The 24241-nt window shown below is 48.7% G+C and overlaps 2 protein-coding genes across 2 annotated transcripts in view; one reads left to right on the top strand and one right to left on the bottom strand.

Moving 5' to 3' along the window:
- LOC309548200 (gametocyte-specific factor 1-like) overlaps nucleotides 1-24241 on the bottom strand; it is a gene marked incomplete at its 3' end in the record, with an annotated part of 388446 nt that overhangs the window by 271124 nt on the left and 93081 nt on the right. The window lies entirely within an intron of this gene.
- LOC309545405 (putative aminopeptidase NPEPL1) lies at nucleotides 21155-23050 on the top strand. The gene is given in 3 exon segments (XM_082244587.1): nucleotides 21155-21365; nucleotides 21419-22171; nucleotides 22174-23050. Coding segments are annotated over 3 exon segments (1554 nt in total). The 5' UTR covers nucleotides 21155-21202; the 3' UTR covers nucleotides 22812-23050.

Below are 24241 nucleotides of genomic sequence, written 5' to 3'. Positions count from 1 at the left end.
TATAGCACTGATTACTGTAGAAATGTCACTGGTAACCCCAAAAGTGTCACAAATGTCAGTCAAGGGTCCGATCTGTCCGCCCCAATGTCGCAGTACCGCAAAAAAAAAAAAAAAAAAAAAAAAAATCGCAGATCGCCGCCATTACGCGTTAAAAAAAAAAACAACAAAAATGACAAAAATCTTTCCCTTTGTTAGTAAACGCGATAACTTTTGCGCAAACCAATCAAACATATGTAGCATAAAACAAATTGGCCGAAAATTTTAAAAAATTTTGATTTTTACTTTTTTTGGGGGGAATTTCATATAAAAAAATGTGAAAAATATTGTTATTTTTGCAAAATTTACGCTCTTTTTTTGTTTATAGCGCGTGATCAAAAAAAAAAAAAATCGCACAGGTGATCAAATACCACCAAAAGAAAGCTCTGTTTGTGGGGAAAAAAAGGACGTCAAACTCGTTTAGGTACAGCGTCGCACGAACGCGCAATTGTCCGTTAAAGTCACGCAATGCCGAATCGCAAAATACCCCCTGGTCAGGAAGGGGGTAAAATCTTCCGGGGCTTAAGTGGTTAATGCGTCGCCATTGTTCATCCACAATAGTGTGAAAAAATTCTGGACAAGGGAACACCTTGCTCGACTTACGGGATTTGCGACAGCCAAAAGACACCTGCGTACCCAGCGCTGTGAGTTCATCAGCCATTTTTAATTAAATCAGGGTTTCCACCAATGCGCGCTGCCGTCAGCGGCTGATGACAGGTCCTCTTCATTGTCAGAATGCGAAGACACCGACCCTTTAAGGTGGTCAGCGTCTGCGGCGACCATATCCATTTCACAGTCCAAGGACCCTGTCGATGGAGGTGAGGGCAGAGGATGTTTGCGGATGCCAACACCAGAACAGACAAATTCTACTTCTGACATCAGGCTTTGCAAAATTTATCCAGAGACTCTGTTTTGCGAAAAAAAAAAAAGTGTGTGTATGTCCCTTTAGGACGGCAAAAAAAATGCGGTCCCATCGCTAATACTGCGGACCCCCAACCCTGATTAGTATATTATATATAGTATAATAGTAGAGCAGGAGGGAGAAAAAAAAACCTACAGGGAGCCCCCAGAAAACGTTACCAGAGCCCAGAGAAAAACATCCAGTCTGATCAGTGTAGAAAACAAAAGCAACACTGAGCTGCACAGGAAGAGGAAGAAGTCCTGCCTCTATCATGAAAATTCAAGTTAGACCTAACGGTAACTTGTTTTCCGATAGTCTTTCAGGACAGCGCCTTGAGAGATGGCTCCTCCCTCTCACCAACAGAAAACACCCCATCCACCAGATTTTAAAAAGGAGGCTTCTCCCACCATTCCTCGGTTGTAGAAGAGTACCTCCGGCTCATGCTGGAACACAAACAAATAAGGTAATAACAGCAAAAATATACAATAGGGCGGGCTCCTGCTGTCCTGAAAGACTATTGGAAAACAAGTTACCGGTAAGTATAACTTGAATTTTCCCTAAACGTCTTTCAGGACAGCACCTTGAGAGGATTGTCGAGACTTACTTAGCTTAGGGAGGGACCACAGCCTGAAGGACCTTTCTGCCAAAAGCATGGTCCCCAGCTGACAAAAGGTCCAATCTATAAAGTCGTGCAAACGTAAATAACGACCATGTAGCAGCCTTGAAGATCTGGTCGTGAGTGGCACCAGATTTCTAAGAGAATTTGAAGATATAAATTCCCTAGTTAACTCCAGATAGTGTATCAAGATTCTCCTTACATCTAGGTTATGAAACAGTCTTTCCTTATACCCTGACAGAATTAGGATAAAAGGTCGGTAAGACAATATCTTGGGATGCTACCTTTGGTAGAAAACCCGGATCCGTTTTGAGAACAATCCCATCAGGACAGACAAAAAAGGTTCAATGATTGACAAAGCATGTAGTTCACAGATTCTCCTTGCTGATGTTATTGCAATAAGAAAAGCAGTCTTAAGGGAAAGATTGCGTAGCTTAATAGTCTCTAAATAGTCTCTAAAGGTTCAAAAGGTTCCTTTGTGAAGGCATGAAGATGAATCCCAACTGGGAAAACTCTTGGTAGGTGTTGGTCTGGAATGGGTAAGAGCCTTAAAGAATCTGGCGACCAGGGCTTCTGAGGCAATTGGTTTTTCTAAGAATACTCCTAAGGCGGCTACTTGCACCTTGAGGGTACTAACAGTCAGACCCTTATCTGCACCATTTTGTAGGAATTCCAAAATTGACAATACTTTCCAAGTTTTGATTCCAGGTGTTTAAGTTTTCCAAACTTTTGCATATAGATCTCTAGTAACCTTCTTCCTACTGGAAAGTAAAGTGGTTACTAACGCTTTTGAGAGTCCTTTATTTCTTAGTATTTGCTCCTCAGATACCAGGCGGTGAGGTTCAGCTTGGCTACCTCTGGGTGACAGACTGGGCCCTGAAGAAGCAAGTCCTGACAAGGAGGGAGCTGAAAGGCAGGCTTGGCTGCCAACTGAAGTACAGTTGAAAACCACGCTCTTTTGGGCCAATATGGAGTTTTACTGCGGCAGGCAGCCGCTCCTGGGCAAAAGCGACGTTATGCAAGGTCGCTCGCTCAGGAGACTAACTCGCCAGCTGGGGAGCCAGTGCGCGTCGCCAGCGGCTCTGATGGCCGCCAGCCACTCGCGATCTCCCGCAGCTGAGAGAGAAAGAGACGGCTGATGTAAAAACAACTGTCTATCATTCTCCCTTAGATGATCACAAAGGCTATGTGATCCTGCTATATAGGATCGCATGTCTCTGATGATCTAACAAGCCACACCCCGACAGTTAGAATCACGCCCCTAGAGTCACATTTAACCCCTTGATGACAAATGCAGTTAACCCCTTCCCTGGCAGTGTCAAATTTTTACAGTAACGGTGCATATTTTTAGCACTGATTACCGTAGTAATGTCACTGGTACCCCCAAGTGTCAAAAATGTCAGTTAGGGGTCCAATCTGTTCGCCGCAATGTCGCAGTCCCACCAAAAAAAAAAAAAGCAGATTGCCGCCATTACTAGTTAAAAAATAAATACATACATTTTTCCCGTAGTTAGTAAACACAATAACTTTTGCGCAAACCAATCAAAATACGCTTATTGCGATTTTTTTAACCAAAAATATTTAGCAGGAAACAAATTGGCCTAAAATGCTCTTTTTTGTTTATAGCGCAAAAAAAAAAAAAAATCGCACATGTGATCAAATACGACCAAAAGAAAGTTCCATTTGTGGGATAAAAAGGACGTCAATTTCGTTTGGGTACAGCGTCGCACGACCGAGCAATTGTCCATTAAAGTAACGCAGTGCCGAATTGCAAAATAGGGCCTGGTCTATGAGCAGCCAAATCCTCCGGGGCTAAAGTGGTTAAGAGCCCCAGACTCCCCACACAGGTGTTCCTCGGCCGGAGTAAAACTCAAAAACTGAGGAATGGTGGGAGAAGCCTCCTTTTAAAATCTGGTGGATGGTATGTTTCCTGTTGGTGAGAGGGAGGAGCCATCTCTTTAAGGTGCTGTCCTGAAAGAAGTTTAGGGAAAAAAGCCTACTGCATGTCTGTCCAGCCCACGGACCTCAGGAAAATGGTCACAATACATTCTCAATGGGGAATTGCATAAAATGGCTGCCCATACAAACTAATGGGAACACAGATCATGAACCACAGCAAAATGGCAGCCCCCACAGCATACCATGCAGTCTCTGGGACCCCCAGGGAGGGTCCAAAATAGAAGGCATCAAAAGGGTCCCTAATCAGGGATCCACTTAGGAAATCCACCCCCCTCAAATAAGCGTCGAAGTGGCCGCATTATTACCCCCCCCCCCCCCCCCAGGTAAAAACCTGCTAGGGAAGGGAAAATGCCAAGGGGTATATCCTAAAGGGTGCCAGAGAACCGAGGGAGCCCCCATTGCAGGGAAGGGCCCACGCCCGCCCTGTGACCACTAGGGGTTTTGGGGGGACATATTACTCACCATACCACGGTACAAGGTTGTCGCCACTCCGAAACAGATCACCTCCCACCCGGGATAGGGGTGCTGTTAGCCAAAGAGAAGCTATGACTCAGGTCGTTTGCATACTAGCGAGACGATCCACTCGCAGGCTCGTCCCCATCAATCGGGGCACTGTCGTGGCGAGGCCTAGTTCTGGACTATAACCTGCTCAAGCTCGATGGCCAGGCTGGGAGACCTTAAGGATCTAGATTATCCAGTGCGAATACCAGCCGGTATAAATAAACTTTCCCTGTTACAGCTATGACCAAAGCCCCAGCAGGGAGCTAGGTCCTATCCCTGACACTAGGCAGAACAAAACTTTGAGAATAGCAGAGCCTGAGGTGTTATGCCTGCTGGGACAGCCCCCATAGGCATGGACCAGTTTTTTCCACCTAGCGTCTATCCCTAGAAGGAGGAGCATAACCCTATACGTCTATGAATAGGAAGAGCTACGTCTGTCGATGAACGATAGAGAAAATATATGTCAGAGACATTGTAAAGTACATTACATATTATTGGTAATAAAGGTTATCTACCACCTTTTAAAGTTAAATATAAACAGGAACATAACACCAAGTATACATGTGTCCAAATACTGTATATTTTTTAACTGATTTAGACCAACTGACATTAACTGAGATTTTACAACATATTCATCTCAACTTAGAGCATGCATGCTCCCTAATCAGTCACACAAGGGTTAACCACATAAGCGCTATAGAAACCCACTGATGATTAATGATGGCAGCAATCATAGTCATGAATGATGCCAATATAGTAAATAGAACATAGAAAAGTTTTATTCCAAATCAGTTCCATGTATGTAAAAAAAAACCAGCAGTACACCTTGTACAATGATCCCCCCTGGATCTGCAATCTTGAAGCCCAAATTAGGGGTTAAAAACGCACAGCTTGGTGACCCATTCTAGTGTGTGTGAAGGCATAAAACCAGCCAGGAACAATGCAGCAGTGTGGACAGTTGTGCATTGCTCAAGCTGTGAGGAGATAACTGAATGCCTCAATCCTTGACAGGGAAGGTTGGAAAAGGAATCACACACACCAGGTATAGGAGGCAAGCAGGATGAGTGCTGACCAAGAAGGGGACCCAGACACGACGTCAGAATCTGGGAGAAGGAGGACCAAAACGAGGCTTGAACCGCTATAGAGCCGCTGGTGGTGAGCGGCATGTGCCGAGACCCCATGCAGGAGAGCGTGAGGAGTACCGGCTTCTCGTATGGTTGTCCCGACAACCTTTCAATGTTCCATTTACTACATTGGCATCATTGATGACTATTATTACTGGCATATCTGGCACTGGCATATCCTGAATAATGACCCGGTTTTGAAAACATCCCTCCCTGATAAACCTAGGGTTATTTTTAAGGGTGCATCCTCTCTGAGCCCCCTAAACCTAGAGCGACTTTCTTAGATCAATTAACTGGGTATTATAGATGCAACAGGTGCCAAATTTATTCATTAAATTCAGTGAAAAAACGGAACACCAAAGCCTTTACCTCCCAGAGTACAGGAAACTCGTTTGACATAGAAACTTTTATTTCCTGCACCACTAAGGAAGTGGTTTACTTGCTTCAATGTCCATGTGGCTACCAATATATTGGTAGGACCAATATATTGGTTACGCTATGGCATTTTTATTTTTATCACACATGTCATCATTCTGCTGAGGGATCTGTGGCTTAACCAGACGGTCCATCTATATCCACCATCGGAGGCCTTCACAGAGCTTTTTAGATTGGCACAATTATAATTTATTTCCGGTAAGCGGTACCTGCACAAGTTACCCCAATCTGTTTCCACAATTTTGGACATTACACAGACTTTTATTCATTACTATTCTCAATACTAGCGCAACTTGTTTACATATTGGTTTTTTGGGGTGTCGGTCGCACTTGAGGTTGCTGCTTTACACACGTATTTTGGATTAGCGCAGTTGTTTCCACATTTTTTTACTATTATTACTGCCATCAGTAATCATCGGTGGGTACATATAGCGCTTATATGTGGTTAAACCTTGTGTGACATACTTTTGAACCTCCCTCCTGGTGTGTTTTGTTCCCATACAGCTGCTACTTGACCCCCAGGCGTTATGCCAATCATCATAGAGAGGGCGCTGGTCCTGTCATACTAGCGCCAGATGTGTTTTTTTGTGCTCCCTTATCAGGCTAAGTCTGAGGACATATTGAGCAAGGGATATAAAGCTGGCGGGTGTTAACCACTCTGCAACCGCTCACAGTAATACTACTGCGGCAGAGTGGCTCGTTCGCGTCCAGCCACGTAGTATTAACGTGACTGGACTCCTCCCCTTCTGGGCGGCGCTTGCGCGCCGCCGGAGGCTCGCTCCCGCTGTTTTCATTCACAGCGGGAGTCGGGCCAGGGGAGGAGCAGCGGCGATCGCCGCTGCTCTTACCCGATCGTCGGGGATCGAGTCTGGAGATCCGCCCGCTGTGTGTAAACACAGCGGGCGGATCTCCATAGTGACAGGGAGTGACAGATCGGACTGTTCAGCATAGCTGGACATCCGATCTGTCCATGAATCACATAGTCACCTCCCCCCCTACACGTCAGTAAGCACCAGGCATACATTAACCCCTCCCTCTCCAATAAAATTAACCCCTTCCCTGCCAGTGTCATTTTTACAGTAACAGTGCATATATATAGCACTGATTACTGCAGTAATGTCACTGGTACCCCCAAAAGTGTCAAAAATGTCAGTCAGGGGTCCGGTCTGTCCGCCGCAATGTCGCAGTCCCGCAAAAAAAAAATCGCAGATCGCCGCCATTACGCGTTAAAAAAAAAACACCAAAAATGACAGAAATCTTTCCCTTTGTTAGTAAACGCAATAACTTTTGCGCAAACCAATCAAAATACGCTTATTGCGATTTTTTTTACCAAACATATGTAGCATAAACAAATTGGCCAAAAACTTTTAAAAAAATTGGTTTTTACATCTTTTTTGGGGGGAATTTCATATAAAAAAATGTGAAAAATATTGTTATTTTTTCAAAATAAACGCTCTTTTTTTGTTTATAGCGCAAAAAGTAAAAATCGCACAGGTGATCAAATACCACCAAAAGAAAGCTCTGTTTGTGGGAAAAAAAGGACGTAAATTTCGTTTGGGTACGGCGTCGCACGACCGCGCAATTGTCAGTTGAAGTCGCACAGCGCCGAATCGCAAAAAGTGGCCTGGACGGAAGACAGCAAAATCCTCCGGTTGAAAAGTGGTTAATAGTGTATTCAAAAGCAACAGGAAAAACCAGAATTGGATGCAGTGGGCCAGGATTGACCATCATGTTGAGTATAAGTCATTCAAAACATTAGTTCTTTTACCATTCATTTTATACATCCTCTTTTATATATGCTACTAAGGCATACGTGCAGTCTCGCGCGTTGAACGATCCAGAGATCCCAGGTGTCCTGAGCAGCGCTCAGGGATTCACAGGGGCCACAATATATTTTTCCAAATTACCTATGGGGCCATATTAAAGCGATCCGCCCAAGGTCACAAGTAGCCAACATGAGGACAAGATCCCACACCCTCAGCAAGTCTTCTATGGCTACACTGTTCAACGGAGCACTCAACCTGCGAGAGATGGCTCCTGTACCAGTGAAGGCTGCCATGCGGACATAAAAACACCCGACCTGCAATGCCATGACTGCCTCACCCACACTGTCTAGCCTGAATCCCCAAAACCGAGGGTGGGGAGAGGGGGGGAGAAAGGCGACAATAGTCACCCAGGCCTCAACATGTTCCAAAGAGCTCCGGGGGGGGGGGGTGAAAGTAGGCCTGGGAGGATGGAGAACTCTGTGGGGACAGACCACCCCAGGGAGTACCCGTGCCCTACACCATCCAGGGAAGGGGGCATCTACTTACTGATACAGCGCAACCAGACAGTATCGTTGACTCCAAGAGGCTAAACCTAGCCAACGGGCAACATGGAGCTCAACCAAAACAGGAGCTCACCCGGGCAAAAGACCCCTAAGAGAATAATGAAAAAAACATTCTCTTATGAAACAGCAGCCTGCAAAACCTTGTGGCCAAATGAGGCATCCGAAGAGGCCAACAAGTCTACCTTGTAAAATTTGGTAATGGTGTGCACAGACGACCAAGTCGCCGCCTTACAAACTTGCATAGCAAGAGGCCTGGTGGCGAAAAGCCCAAGAGGCACTCAGCGCTCTAGTAGAATGCGCCTTCACAGGAAAAGGAGGAACATGACCTTTGAGTGAATAAGCCTGAACAACCGTCTGCCTGTTCCATCTCGAAATGGTAGCATCAGGTGCAGCCAAACATTTGCGAGGACCGTCAGACTTCCTGAAGGACTCAGTAACCGTCAGATAAACCCTTATCACCCGAACCACATCCAGAGAGTGCAAGGCAACTTCTTTGGGATGTTTAGGCTGAGGACATAAGGAAGGCAACACAATGGCTTCATTCAGGTGAATATCAGACACCACCTTAGGAAGAAAAGACTGATTAGGTCGGAGGACCACTTTATCCCTGTGGACCACCAAATAAGGAGGACAGGACAGCGCCGCCAACTCAGACTTTGTGAGCAAAAGTGATAGCCACTCGGATGGCAACCTTCTGTGAAAAAGCATAGAAATCACCCTGATATGCTCAACCCCTTTTTGTAAAAAAGGCCAAAACCCTACCTATAGAGAACAAGCGAGGGTGCAGCTGCAGCAAGTCACACCATGAAATGTACGATTTCCAATTACGATGATAGATCTTCCTATATGTCAACTTCCTGGCCTTCAAAAAGGTAGGAATCACCAAATCCAAGAGACCTCTATCCCTTAACACAGACAAGCAGTTAAGGCCAGTGACCGTAAAGCAGAATGGAAGATCGGTCCTTGAGATAGGTCTTCCCGCAGAGGAAGACCCGCAGAGGAAGAGGAAGACGCCATGGAGGATCCACGACCATTTTTACCAGTTCTGTGCACCAAGACCAGTCTGGTGCCACCAGAACAACCAGAATGCCTTCCATTGCCATCCTGCGAAGAAACCTCGGCAGGAGAACGAGCGGAGGGAAGGCAAATATCAGGCTAAACTGACTCCAAGGAGCCACCAGAGCGTCTGTGGTGTAGGCCAGATGATCCCGAGACCTGGCCACAAACCTCTGAACTTTCCCGTTTCGGCGAGACACAAATAGGTTTACCTCTGGAGTCCCCCAATGGGCACACAGAAGATGAAAACGCCTCCGGATGCAGGGACCACTCCCCCTGATCCAACACCTGACTCAGGTAATCCACCTGCCAATTTTCCACTCCCGGGATGTGGACTGAGGAAAGAGCTAAAACATTGTGTTTCGCCCACACTAGAATCTCAGCCACCTCCTGGATGACTGATGTAAGCCACGGCCGTGGCTGGGTTGACTGGACCCAAAAACCGGAGAGCCGCGCAACCGACTCATCAAGGGAAGCAGGCAGAGCTTGATTGCTCTCAGCTCCCGAATATTGATCGGCAAGGAAGATCTTCCGTCGCCCAAGTCCCCTGGGCACAGAACTTCCCCGGCACTCCACATAAACCTGACAGGCTGGCGCCCGTGGTGACCACTGTCCAAAACACAAGCAGGAAGGACTTGCCTTGGTACAGGACAGGTGACTGGAGCCACCAAGAGAGCCGACTTTGTGAGATGGCTCAATTGAATCTTCTGGTCCAGTGACCGAGGATCTCTGTTCCATTTTGATAGAATCTCTTTCTACAACTGTCTCGTATGAGCCCGAGCAAACATGACCGCTTTGAAGGTCGAGACCATAAGACCCAGGGCCCTCATGCAAGCCCACAAGGAAGACTGATCGGCCTCCATTAGCAACCAGAACGCCCTTTGCAACTTCTGAAGCTTGTCCAAGGGAAGGAAGACCCTCGCCAGAGCAGAGTCGAGGATCAGCCCCAGAAAGTGACCAGCACGGATAGTGTCAGGGCATATTTAGTGACATTGATCGTCCACCAGAATTCCTAAAGGGTCTGAATGGCGATAGAAACGTTATCCAGCAGATCCGAATGGGAGATGGATCGCAACAGGAGATCGTCCAGATATCCCACAATGGAGATACCTCGCTGACGTAACAAGGCCAGCACGGGGGCTAGGACCTTGGTAAAAACTCTGGGACTTGAGGTGAAACCAAAGAGTAACGCCACAAATTGAAAATGCTCCTATTCCACCGCAAAGCAGGGAAATGGCTGATGCCTTTGAGATCGATGGAAGCCATAAAATCCCTGATTCAAAGATGCCAACACCGACCGAATGGACTCCATTCCAAACTTCTGCACCCGCACAGTTTCTGGGCACAGTGAACAGGTTTAAATAGAAACCTTGAGAGCGTTCCTGCAGAGGAACCGTCACAATCACGCCTTCAGCCAGTAGATCTCGCACAGCTTCCCACAGAACCTTCAAAACGCTCTGGAGACAGATGAAGACTGAAAGAACCTGTCCCCTGGCCGGGACCAAAATTCGATCTTGTACCCGGAGCAAACCAGTTCGCAAAACCAATAGTCCTGAATGAAGGAATTACATGGTTCCTGAAGAGGCGCAGACGTCCCCCCACCCCTGAGACGGGTGAGGGCGCCCCTTCATGCTGAAGAGGACTGGTCTGCAGCACCGGACTGACCGGCCTTGGGCTTGCCCCAGGGCTTCCTTGTTCCTCCAGAAGTTCTAGTACAGGGAGCCTTACCCTAGGAGGATTGAGGAAGAAGAGTACTCTTCCCGCCAGTCAGGCCCTTGATCAACACATCCAATGAGACGCCAAACAAACAACCGGTCCCCCAGAAAGGGGAGATCAGCTAAAGCTTTCTTATAACCTTGGTCAGCCGACCAGCTCTTCAACCAAACAATGTGGCTCAAAACAATGCCCACGGCCGAAACCCTGGCCACCAGGGGAGCCGCATCCATAGACGCCTCACACAGGAACACCAGAGAGCTTGGATCACCTGGTCCAACAGTCCCAGCTGCTCCCGTGGAACATTCTCGGGGTCCAAGGACTCCCGCAAACCCCTAATCCATTCCGTCACCGTCTGTAAGACTAACACAGACCCAAAAACCGATTTCAAAATGGAACCCGCCAGCACAAGAAGATGGCGGGAAAGGGATTGCACCCGCCTGTCCACTGGATCCGTAAAAAACTTGGGAATCCTCCACAGGCACAAGGGTAGATTTGTTCAATCTGGAAACAGGATGGTCCACTTCAGGTGGCACCGCCCAACGGCTGGAAACCTTTTCAGCAATAGGGTACTTGCGTTTTAAAGCATTTAGGCACCACCAACACATGTTTAACGTGCCGCCATTGGTCATTCACAATATCGTGGAAGGCGTCGAGACAAGGGGAAACCCTGTCAGCTTTTGGAGACTTCTGAGAGCCAAAAGCCACCAGCGTCCCTGCCGGCGTGGGCTCATCAGCCAATTTTATCCCGCACTGAAATAATCAGGGCTTCCACTAAGGCGCATTCCCACGTTGCAGCTTAAGACAGGTCCTCTTCACCATCTGACTGCAAGGACAGGGACCCCTCAGATAAAGGGGCGTCTGGGGCGACCCCATCAGCCTCTGAATCAGAAGACACCTCCATAGATGGAGAAGGCAGCGACCGTTTTCGGCTATCAACCTTTTTCATGACCAAATCAACTTTAGTCGCCAGGCTTTCCAGGGCTGCTTAAATCGCGGCCAGCGACTGCGATCCGGACTGTCCGGGAGTCGCATAGAGTGGGTCTGAGGGTAATTTCACAGTCTGGGATTCCATAATGCAATTTTCAAAAAACTATGTACTGTCGCTTTAAGAGCGCAAATCGCGGTATCCACCACCGATCGCCTTGGTCTGCAGGGAACCCCTTTAAACCAAACTGACAGCAGAAAGTGCAAGGATATGCCCGCAGGGACCCCAAGTACTGTACCACCTTAGACAAACTGGCCTCCTGGATCTTCCACAGCATGGAGAGAAAGGCAGGAAGTGACCTCGGCTCAGCAGCAGGACATGACTGCACAGGAAGTGATATCGCCTGAATAAGGTTACACTGCTGAGCATAGCACCAGGGCTACACAAAGATAGATGCCCATACAAAACAACAGGAAGATACAGGGAAAATGGCTGCCCCATACAAGTCTATGTGTGAAAAGAAAAAAAAACCACATTGCCCACACTTATGCGAACCATGCAGCTAGGGACCGACACATGAAGGCCTCAGGAACCACAACAGGAACCAGCATGCCCAAGGTACCATGTGACGACACCCCCCCCCCCCCCCCGAGCGCCAGAGCACTCCAGACACAGCCACCGCAGGGACAGGGAAGGGGGGGAGGGAAGGACACACAGATCGTGCATCGGGCAGGCCAGGGGGATCTTTAGGGAGGAACAAATCCCATTATCCCCAGGAGAGGGCCCACATCCCCCCAAAGCCAGCAGGGGCAAAAGGGGTACATTTACTCACTATACCATGGACTGGGTGGTCTCCGCTCCGGGCAAACTCTTCCCACCCGAAATGGGGGTGCTGCCAGCCAAGGGGTACGCTGCGACTAAGGGCGTCCCGGCGAGGCATACACTCGCAGGCTTATCCCCCTCCGGAAAAGAGGAACAGTTGTGGCTAGGTCTAGGTCGGAACCGTAAACCTGCTCACGCTCGTAGGCCAGACTTGGGAAACCATAAGGATCTAGATTATTCAGTGCGAAGCCCCAGCCGGCATCGTTGCTTGTAGATCACCAGGAAAATACTTCCCTGAACACTAGCTAGCAAATGAGTAAAGAGAAAAAAAAGGAAAATATTTTCAAAAGAATTAAACAACTGAGACCGGAGTCCCAGCAGGAAGCCTAGGTCCTACTCCTTCTCTGGGCTGTAGCAGTGCGGGTTATACCTGGAGGGACATCCCCGTGGGCGTGTACATGTTAAAAAGTTTTGTACTAACGTACTGCCTAGACTACTCCTACAGGTGGCAGCATAGCCCACTCCGCTCATGAAGATGAGGCTGCGTCTGTCGATTGACGATAGAGAAAATGTATTTTGGTGCTATTGCACGGAATCAAATTAGAATTTGGGTGAGGAGACGGGAAAAAAAAAAAGGACTGGGAAATTCTCAATCTCACCTGCGACCATTTGATATGACACCTTTCCAAAAACATTTAAGGTAGCCAGTAACTTGGTCATAGCTGGTATGGTATGACTTCTCTGTGTAGAGGGCTCAAGGTACCCGATCATTTGGATAGAGCTCCGTTATCAGCTGCGTTGATAACCTGAACTTCTGCAGGTCTCTCTCCGCTTTGGAGAATTGGTCCATAAGAGTGCGCTCCGTGAAGGTTCTTTCCTTCAAAAGTATGACTCTTCTATATTGCCTTAAATTCCAGGAAACTGGATGCAAGGGGGTTAATGTCAATTCGATCTCGTCTGACATCCTCTAGATAACACTCCTCACAATCCAGGCACCTCCATCTTGATCTTTCCTCCCTATGTTTAAACCAATCACCGGGGAGGTCTGACATTGCCGTGGTTACTGCATAGCTATCGAAAGCTTTGAGCAGTATTTTATTACCTCATGTAATTATTTCCTTTAGTGAATTGACTTTCATTTCTTTTTATGCGTTATTTAACAATCGTTTTTGGGGTTTCTGTTAAACACTGCATATGAGCGATAGTGAATTGACATTTTCATTACCGCATGTGTTAAAAGCATAGTTCCACCTAAAAGTGGAAAAACAGAATTTTTGTAAGAAGTTACCGTACAATTCCTTTCTCTGAGTCCTCTGACAGTTGCCGCCCACTCATACAGTCATCACTTATGGGTATTGACCTCTTATCCACAGGAGCAAGCTAGGCATAAGATTTGTTAAAACACAAAACAATTTGCATTGACACACCTATAGGGGGCTGTCCCTCTGGTCCAATACCCCCCTGCTAGCAGCATTCCCAAATCAGTTTGGTAGCAAGCAGTAAATAGTCCAAAAACCCCAAAAAAGAGGGGCAGGGGCGGCGACTGTCAGAGGACTCAGAGAAAGGAATTTTATGGTAAGTTCTTACAAAAAATCCGTTTTCTCATACGTCCCCTGACAGTCGCCGCCCACTCTTACAGTCATCACTTATGGGATGTCCCAAAGCAGTGTAGACATGAGGGATGGGAGGCGCAACCAACACAAAGGCAACGCAGCACCCAGGTCAGAGAAAGGAACCTCATCTGAACCAGAAAGGTAAAAAACGCTGGGTAACAGAAAAGCTCAACAGGAGCGAACAAAACCCAGGAAAGCAAATCAAGGGGAAAACAAACCCAAACAGGCGGGGACAGGCCAACGCCATGTCCCCCTCAAGGCACTGCCGCACACAGAACTTTGCGGCCAAAGGAGGCATCTGCCGATGCCAAAACATCTCAAGTTTGTAAAATTTGGAAAAAGTGTGCTTGGACGACCAAGTCGCTGCCTTTCACACCTGGGCCACCAATGCTTGATGTCGGAAAGCCCAGGACGCACTCACCGCTCTGGTAGAGTGCGCCTTGACAGGGAAGGGATGGCACCCGTTCCCTAATTGAATAGGCCTGTACTATCGTCGTCTGATCCATTTCGAAATGGTTGCCGCAGACACAGCCATACCCTTCCGAGGACCCTCGGGAAGGACAAAAAGAGAATCAGTCTTTCTGAAGGATTCAGTAGACGACAGGTACACCCTGATTGCCTGGACCACATCCAAGGAATGCAAGGCAAACTCCTTAGGATGTTTTAGATTCACACACAGCGAAGGCAAGACAATGTCCTCGTTAAGATGAAAATCAGATACCACCTCAGGAAGGAAAGATTGGTGAGGTCGCAAGACCACCTTATCCCTATGAACAACCAGGTAGGGGGAGCGGCAGGACAGGGCCGCCAACTCCGACACTCTGCGAGCAGATGTGATCGCCACCAAGAAGGCAACCTTCCGTAACAGCACAAGCAGAGGAATCTCCCTGATGTTCTCAAATGGAGGACGTTGCAAAACGGACAGGACCAAATTCAGGTCCCAAGGAGGTAAAGGCGCTCTCCTAGGGGGAGCCAGATGAAGCACCCCTTGAATAAAGGTGCGTATCAAAGAGTTTGACGCCAAAGGGCGCTGGAAAAGGATTGCCAGCGCAAACAACTGACCCTTAAGAGTGGTCAGCGCAAGATGCTGGTCCACCCCAGATTGCAGGAAGGCTAACATCCTCACCACCGAAAAAGGTGCGAGGATGGAAACCCTGCGATTCAAACCAGGCAAAATAATCCTTCCGCGTACGGTAATATATATTACCGGATGAGGCCTTCCTAGCCTTGAGTAGGGTAGGAATGACCGCCAACGAGAGACCCTGATCTCTCAGGACCTGGCTTTCAACAGCCACGACGTTAAAGACAGCGACTGTAAACCAGGATGGAAGATCGGCCCCTGAGACAGCAGATCGTTTCGTAACGGGAGCCGCCAGGGAGGCTCGACGACCAGTTGCATGATGTCCGCGTACCAAGACCGGCGCAGCCAGTCCGGGGCCACCAGAATCACCAACTTCGGTTCCGAGACCAACCTTTGAAGGAACCTGGACAACAACTGAATCGGGGGGGGGGGGGGGGAGGCATAAATCAGATGATACCGATTCCAAGGCACCACCAGCGCATCCGAGGCGTCTGCCAGAGGATCGCGCGTTCTTGCCACGAACCATCCCACCTTGTTGTTTAGACGAGACGCGAACAGGTCCACATCCGGGGACCCCCATTGCGCACACAGCATCTGAAACACCTCCGGGTGTAAGGACCATTCCCACTGGTCCAGTGTCTGGCGGCTCAGATAATCGGCCTGCCAATTCTCCACACCTGGAATGTGAACTGCCGAAATCGCCGGGACCTGCGCCTCGGCCCAAGACAGAATTTTGGTCACTTCCTGGGCCGCCCGGGCACTCCTGGTGCCCCCTTGGTGATTGATGTAAGCCACCGCAGTTGCGTTGTCTGTCTGCACACGCACAGGGTGACCCCGAAGATGATCCGACCAACAGAGCAAGCATAGTCTGATCGCTCGCAGTTCCAAGATATTTATCGGAAGGGAGGACTCCTCCTCTGACCAAGTGATCACTGTCCACAACAACGGCCGGAAGGATTTCCCCTCCCGTCAGAGCCGGAGACTGGAGCCACAGAAGATCCTCTCTGACTTGGTGACTCAAAGATATCCTCCTTTCCAAGGACTGAGGATGCCTGTCCCACCTGGCCAGGATCTCCGCTTGGAGAGATCGTGTGTGGAACTGTGCAAATGGTATCGCCTCAAAAGGCAGACACCATCAAACCCAGGGATCGCATGCAGGTCCTGAGTGACGAGCAATCGTTATCCCTGAGGGACCTGACCTCGTTCTGCAGAGTCCGGAGTTTGTCCTCCGGCAGAAAAACTTTGCATGGGCGGAGTCCAAGACCATCCCCAAGTAAGGGAGACGAACAGAAGGGGACAATGTCCGAACTCCTGGAGCGTCTGAACCGTGGTTGACAGATCGCGCAACAGAGTTGGACTGGAACTCGATCTTAACAGGAGATCGCCAAGATATCCCAGAATCGCAATCCCCTGCGCCCTCAACAGGGCCAGAACCGGAGCCAACACTTTGGTAAACACCCTTGGAACCGAAGCGAGACCGAAGGGTAACGCCATGAACGGATAGTGCTCCTCCGTGATTGCAAACCAGAGGTACCTCTGATGACCCTCGAATATGGGGATGTGTAGATACGCATCCTGGAGGTCGATTGAAGCCAGGAAATCTCCCGGGCTCAGGGAGGCTACCACAGATTTTTGAACCCGCACAAAGCGGTTCAGAGATTTTAAGTCCAGAATTGGACGCACCTTGCCTTCCTTTCTGGGCACTGTGAACAGATTCAAGTAAAACCCCCGAAATCTGTCCTGATGAGGCACTGGGATGATCACCCCCTGGGCGATGAGATCCTGAACCGCCCGTTGAAGATCTTGTAAACGATCTGGGGTCAAATGAAGATTTCAGGGAAAGAACCTGTCCGCTGGACGTGATCGGAATTCGATCTTGTACCCTGTCCTGAATCCGGGACATCGAAAGTTCAGGAAAACCGCACAGACGTCCCCCCACCCCTGAAACGGGTGAGGGCGTCCCTTCGGGTCGAGGCGGACTGGGCCGCCGTGCCAGTGTGGGCAGCTTTTAACTTGCCCGCCCAAGGCTTCTTCTGGCCACCAGCGCCTTTGAAGGATTTGCCCTGGCCATATGCCTTGAAGGCACGAAAGGACCCCTGATTAGGTTTAAAGGAAGGGCCCCGCTTACCGTGGAAAAACTTACCCTTGGGTGCTTGGGGCAGCAAAGTGCTTTTGCCCCCAGTGACCCCCTTAACAAACTCGTCCAGGAAGTCCCAAAAAAGGAGATTCCCTGCATAAGGGATAATAGACACCGTCTTCCTGGAAGTCTGGTCAGCCAACCAGCTCTTCAGCCACACCATATGACGGATTAATACTGCGACAGCAGATAGTCGTGAGACTAAAGGGGCCTCATCCAAGGCCGCGTCACACAGGTATAAAACAGCCTGAATAATTTGGTCCACCATCTCCAAAGTAGCAGGAGGGGCGGAATCAGCCACCAGGGTGCGCCGGAGCACCTTGGCCCACTCTACCACAGCCTGAGATACCATAACAGAGGCGAAAACAGGTTTCATTAAAGAACCCGCCACCATATAGGAATGGCGAGTAAGAGATTCCACCCATCTATCCGTCGGGTCCCTAAACACCGGAGAATCCTCCGCGGGCATTAGAGTGGCTCCGTTCAACCTGGACACCGTGTGATCCACCTTAGGGGCCACGGTCCAGTGCAAATCCGTAGGAGACGCAAAGTGATAATGGTACTGAAACTGCCGTGGTACCACAAAATTGGGCTTCAAATTGCGACATTGTTCGTTCACTGTTTCGTGAAACTCAGTGGGACAGGGAAACACCTGTGCCGCTTTCTGGGTCCAGCGGGTCCCAAAAGAAGACCACTTACCCAGCGGGTGGGGCTCATCCTCTAAAATGTAGTGTATCCTTAACAGAACTAATAAGCGCGGACATAGCCACGCGTTCTCTGGCCACCCCGGGGAGGGGGATTGTCCCCCTCCTCATCCTCCCCCTCCAACTGAGAGGACTGAGACCCCTCGGGAGGTACACTGTCCATGGCAACCATATCTAGCTCTGAATCAGAAGAATGAGAAAGCCTGGGTCTTTTCTTAGAAGCCCGCTCAGACATCAACAGATCCACTTTAGACGCTAAAGTCGCAAGTGCAGCAGTAAGGGAGCCCATCGCAGAGGATTCAGGCGTACCTGAACCCTCCACCAGAGCTGGGGGGAATTTGCTGTCCTGGGACTCCATAAAAATTTGTTGGTGCTGGCCCTTTAAATCCGCGATAGCAGCGAATCCCACCGCAATGCACCACAATGAGGACTAGCCTGAGTTACCAAAGGGTGAGGAATATTACTGAAAGAAAAGTAATATCCCCTGAAAAACAGCAGAAAAGCCCCCCAGAAGTGCAGCTATACAATACCAAGCTTGCAGCACGATCCGACTGCCTGGAGAAAGGAAATGTCACACCGCTAGAGGCCAAGATAGGACTTGAGCCAAGGGAAAATGGTTGCCAATGTAAATCTATGGGGAGGCTCCGGGAAAATGGCCGCCGAGCACATGAATAAATGCATTTCCCACACTAAAGATGGCGCCCGAAAGGGCACGAATACACTCTAGGGAAAATGGCTGCCGAGTGCCCATACTGAAGCCAAAACAGCCTGCCCACACACAAAATGGCAGCCCCGCGATTTTTGCACCGCAGCGGCCTCCACAAACATGCCTGCACCCCCAAAAGTACACAAACCCTTACCGAGGGGTTCAGGGACCCCCACAACCCCCCACAGCACGGCCTGACCGCAATAGCGCCCCTGCAGGGACCGGGAGGGACAAGCGGAGCCCAGACATACAGACATGAGGGATAACACAGACTCCAAGTAGACTGCCATCCCCTAGACAGAGACCCCACATACACCCCCGGACATACAATTTCACAGACAGAGGGGGTAGCATGGTACTTACCAATCCAGCGAAGGCGTGGGTGCCTCTCTGCGACAGGAAGCCTCCCACCCCCGATGGTGGGGGTGCCGTCAGCAAAACAGGATTCTAGCAACACGCGGCGTACCGCAGTTGAGACATCCTAGCGAAGTGGCCACTTCGCGGGCTTTGTTCCCGAGTACAGGGACAGGTTGTTTGCGAGGCCAGGGCGTACGCATAGCCTGCTAAACGCTCAATGGCGGGCTGGGATTCCGTAAGGCTCTAGTACAACCAGTCCGATTCTCAGCTCCGCAAACGCTGTAGTCTTCCGAAGACTGACAAACTAAGTGCAGGAACAAATAAAATCTATCAGTGTAAAGAAAACACTCAGCAGAAATAAAAATGAAATAAACAGAAGAAAAGGCTGAGACTGTAGCCCCAGCTCAGGGAAGCCTGCCTACTCCTAACTAGGCAAAAGACAAACTGATTTGGGAATGCTGCTAACAGGGGGGTATTGGACCAGAGGGGAAGCCCCCTATAGGTGTGTCTATGCAAATTGTTTTGTGTTTTAACAAATCTTATCCACAGGAGCAAGCTAGGCATAAGAGGTCAATACCCATAAGTGATGACTGTATGAGTGGGCGGCGACTGTCAGAGGACGCAAGAGAAATTAGTTTTGACAGGTACCCAGCTCAGACTTCCATTCAGAGCACCGCGGCACTCCGAGCGGAAGTCCTCCTCTCCCCCTCCCTCCCTGCAATCTTCTGGACCACGTCACAGCTCCCAGAAGATTGCACGGCCATTAAGGCGGCACAGCGCATGCACACCCAGCTGTGAAGCCACAAGCTGTCACAGCTGGGTGCCCACACTTGTGATGCCAGTGCCAGGGGGAGTGAACCGAGTGTTTAGTCGGTCACATCGCTGGATCATGGGACAGGTTGAGTGTGTGTTTATGAAAAGTCAGCAGCTACACTTTTTGTAGCTGCTGACTTTTAATAAACACAAAAAATACTGGAGAACCAGTTTAAGTGGTCACATGACTGACATAACGCATGCGATAACCTTTAGTGAATTGTGCCCAATACCCTTAACCCTAGCCAAGTTCTGAAAAGGTCATTTGTGCTGTCCCAACATAACTAGTTGTGGTCAAAAAATGGTAATGTGAAACCTGCAATTGATTAATGTTTTTCCACAAAAAAAGAAAACACCAAGGACCACGAGAGGTCCAGAAAAGCGGGACTATAATCGGCATGTGTATGGTTGGTTGGAGGGATGCAATCACAACACCACTATGTAAAAAGCATATACAACTTTATTGCCATATGGTTAAAAAAAGACAAAAGTAACATAACCAAATAACAGACATATAAATTAAAAATACATGGATCCGTAATTGTTATATGCTTGTGATGGATACAATATACCACAACAACGGATCACAATGTATGTGCAGTCTAGCAGTCCCTGGAAAGCCAACGCATTTCACAATTGTAGCTTCATCAGGGCACTACAAAGACCAGATAGATGCTGCACTAAAGAAATAGTGGGCAGATTTTCACCAAAAACTCGTTTAAAGAGAGGGAAGTAGAATTGCGAGAATATATAGAGAAATATACTAGAGAGCTTATCCATAGAAAAGAACAAAAGTTTGAGAGATAAGTTAGCATTTGGAGGGGGTTACGCATATATGTGGCCCCAAAATTCTTACAATAGGAAAATATGGAGAAATGTAAAAAATCAAAATAAAATACATCCAATCGGGATTTTGATAGTGAATCAGATTCTAATCTATCTCAAACTTCTCTTCCCTCTGGTGTTTCCGAGACCAATCGGTCCAGGAATAGATTATACAGGAAAAGGAATAAGACTCCAGATGACCGTGGAAATTTGGACAAAAAAAGAATGGTGGAGGGTATCACCTCTATTCACACTGTGCATAATAATGGTGAAGGTATCAATCACGAAAGTAATGGCAAGGGCATGGTTTTTGGGCCTCAACTTCCCTGTATGGAGATAAGCAACACTGTGAAATCTAAAAAAAACAAGCACTTTAGTTGATTCACACATCAATCGCACACAACATGCTCTTATTACCACTTACACAGGGGTATCCTCACCAAACACTTTGGGAGCGACACCAAAACTCACATCTAAACAAATAGATAAAGGGAGGCTGTCAGAGAGGTTTGGCGCGGCGGTGGAGGGGATCCAGTCTGCTGTGACATGGCCAATGTGCGGCTGGAGTTTAAGGCGAGCGCCGGGGATGGAGACCCCCAGACTAGGCCCATCCTTATTCTGGGACAGCTGCCTAACCTGCATCATCTGCCGTGGGCCGAAGTGAGGGGAAAGCTGCAGCCCCGAGTCACCGAGGAGGTATGGAAGGGAGGTCTGAGTTCTTTAAGCCCCAACCCCGAGTCACCGAGGAGGTATGGAAGGGAGGTCTGAGTTCTTTAAGCCCCAACCCCACAGACAGCTGTCCCCTCTACCTGAACCTGGCTACCTTAGCAGCTCTGCCGTCCCGAGTCAGCAGACACAACAGCCCTTCCGCAGCTCATTTCATCACACGTCTCATACGGAACTGCCTCCCGCCTGGAGCGAACAGATGTATCCTCATGGTGTGCGAGCGCTCAGAGGTGTTTGCCAGTGCCTGTGCCATAGCTCGAGCCTTCCCGTTATTCACCAGACGTTCTAGCGCCTCCCGCCGTGCAGATAAGAAGAGCGTTACTGTGGAGTTTGTGTTGATTGGACAAAACAATGGGCCTATGGAGTTCACTACTCTGAAGTGCTTGGAGAGCGCCACTGAAGGGGTGAGACTAGCAGCTCGCATAGTGGATACTCCCTGTAGTGAGATGAATACCGACCACTTTGTTGAGGAGATCTCGGCTGTAGGAAAGGAACTCGGCATAATACCACAGATTATTCGTGGTGAGGAGCTGAAGGATAAAGGCTTTGGTGGAATATACAGTGTTGGTAAAGCTGCTGAACACCCACCTGCTCTGGTCATACTGAGTCATACGCCAGAAGGTGCCACACAGACCATTGCCTGGGTTGGGAAAGGCATTGTATATGACACTGGAGGACTCAGCATTAAGGGAAAGACCACAATGCCCGGTATGAAGAGAGATTGCTGTGGAGCGGCAGCAGTACTAGGGGCATTTAAAGCTGCAGTGAAGCAGGGATTTAAAGACAATCTTCATGCCTGGCAGAGAACTCAGTTGGACCAAACGCAACACGACCCGATGACATTCATCTTCTCTACTCTGGGAAAACGGTTGAAATAAACAACACTGACGCTGAGAGGAGATTGGTGCTAGCTGATGGCGTCTCCTATGCCTGCAGGGATCTGAATGCAGATATCATCCTGGATATGGCAACCCTGACTGGGGCTCAGGGGATCGCTACCGGCAAATACCATGCTGCTATACTAACCAACAATGAGGAGTGGGAGATGGCCTGTGTGAAGGCAGGCAGGAAATGTGGAGACCTGGTCCATCCGTTCGTGTACTGCCCTGAGCTGCACTTTAATGAATTCTCTTCCGCTGTGGCAGACATGAAGAACTCTGTGGCAGACCGAGAGAACGCCCAAAGTTCTTGTGCTGGACTCTTCATTGCCTCTCAGATTGGCTTTGACTGGCCAGGAGTCTGGGTTCATGTGGACATTGCATCTCCTGTTCATGCGGGTGAGAGGGCTACAGGTTTTGGGGTGGCATTACTCCTATCCCTGTTTGGTCGTGCCTCGGAGGACCCTTTACTCAATATGGTTTCCCCTCTGGGGGCGGATGAAGTGGAAGAAAACCCTGAACGAGATACTAAAAGGAGGCGTCTTGTGTAAGTGGAGCGTTACCTGTAACCACTGATTTCGCTATGTGTATCCGATATGACCAGGCCTGGTCTGTCTGCCTGCGTCCGTAATGGAAGCCTCTTCATGTTGCCGGTACTTGATAATGGAAACCTGTGCCAACTAGGTCTTTTCCTGTCACTTTTTCTGTCTCAGGCCTGTATGTCACAGCTGGCAGTTACATGGAACTGGGGAGGCGGGTATTTTATTGGTGCAGTGTCGTCCTCCTTCCTCAGATAAAAATGTTTTGCATACATGATAAAAAAAAAAAAAAAAAAAAAACAAATAGATAAAGAACAATGACACGAAGCACTGCCCAACAATTTAAGCACTATCCAGGCACCAGACCTAGATGCACTCACGATTATTAATTTATCGTCCTATAAATTATCCCCTAACGAAGAGGACCTCCTTAAAAGAGGTCTTAGTTTTTGCCCGGACCACAAACCTACCCATTTTGACACTGTAAAAGATCTCAATCTATTTGCTCGAAGATTAACTTACAAATATATTTTTGATAAACGACGCATAAAAGCCAGGAAGGATAGAGAAATGTCCGAAATGTGGAAGGACTTTACGGTCCGGGATTTCCGGGCGTTAAAGGACCTCATGCAGCTTTTAGACGAGAATGAAGACTTTGAGGAGAGCATTACAGATAATGAACCTGTTGATATTGATACACATGATGTCCCCGAGTCTCGTGGTCAGCACGGGATATCATATGTATCGGATACTATTCCGTCAGTTAACCGGTTGCCGACTGCGCACAATATATTTACTGCGGCAGTCAGCCCCGGCCAGGCAGAGTGACGTAGATCTATGTCACTCGCCTGTCACTGGGATTTGAGCCAATAGCGGGCGAGCGCGCGCCCGCTGAGGCGCGCGCCCGCCTCGGCTCGTCCAGGGAGGAGTGCGGCGTGTGACCGGCGGACCCGATGTCCGCCGGTCACACTACGATCGTTGGTACAGCAGGAGAAAGGCAGAGCGGCTTATGTAAACAAGCCGCCTGTCATTCTCCCCTGTGTAAAAATGGAGATCAGACGGTTCTACTATGTAGAACCGTTGATCTCTGTTTTTACACTAGTAGCCATGTCCCAGTACAGTTAGAATCACGCCCCTAGGACACACTTAACCCCTCCCTGTCCAATACAGTTAACCCCTTCCCTGCCAGTGTCATTTTTACAGTAACCGTGCATATGTATAGCACTGATTACTGCAGTAATGTCACTGGTACCCCCAAAAGTGTCAAAAATGTCAGTCAAGGGTCCGATCTGTCCGCCGCAATGTCGCAGTACCGCAAAAAAAAAAAAAAAAGAAAAAATCGCAGATCGCCGCCATTACTTGTTAAAAAAAAAAACACCAAAAATGACAAAAACCTTTCCCTTTGTTAGTAAACGCAATAACTTTTGCGCAAACCAATCAAA

Source organism: Pelophylax lessonae (assembly GCF_965119305.1).
Source record: "Pelophylax lessonae genome assembly, chromosome: 2".
Classification (NCBI taxonomy): Eukaryota; Metazoa; Chordata; class Amphibia; order Anura; family Ranidae; genus Pelophylax; species Pelophylax lessonae.
This window is presented reverse-complemented; position numbering and strand designations above follow the sequence as displayed.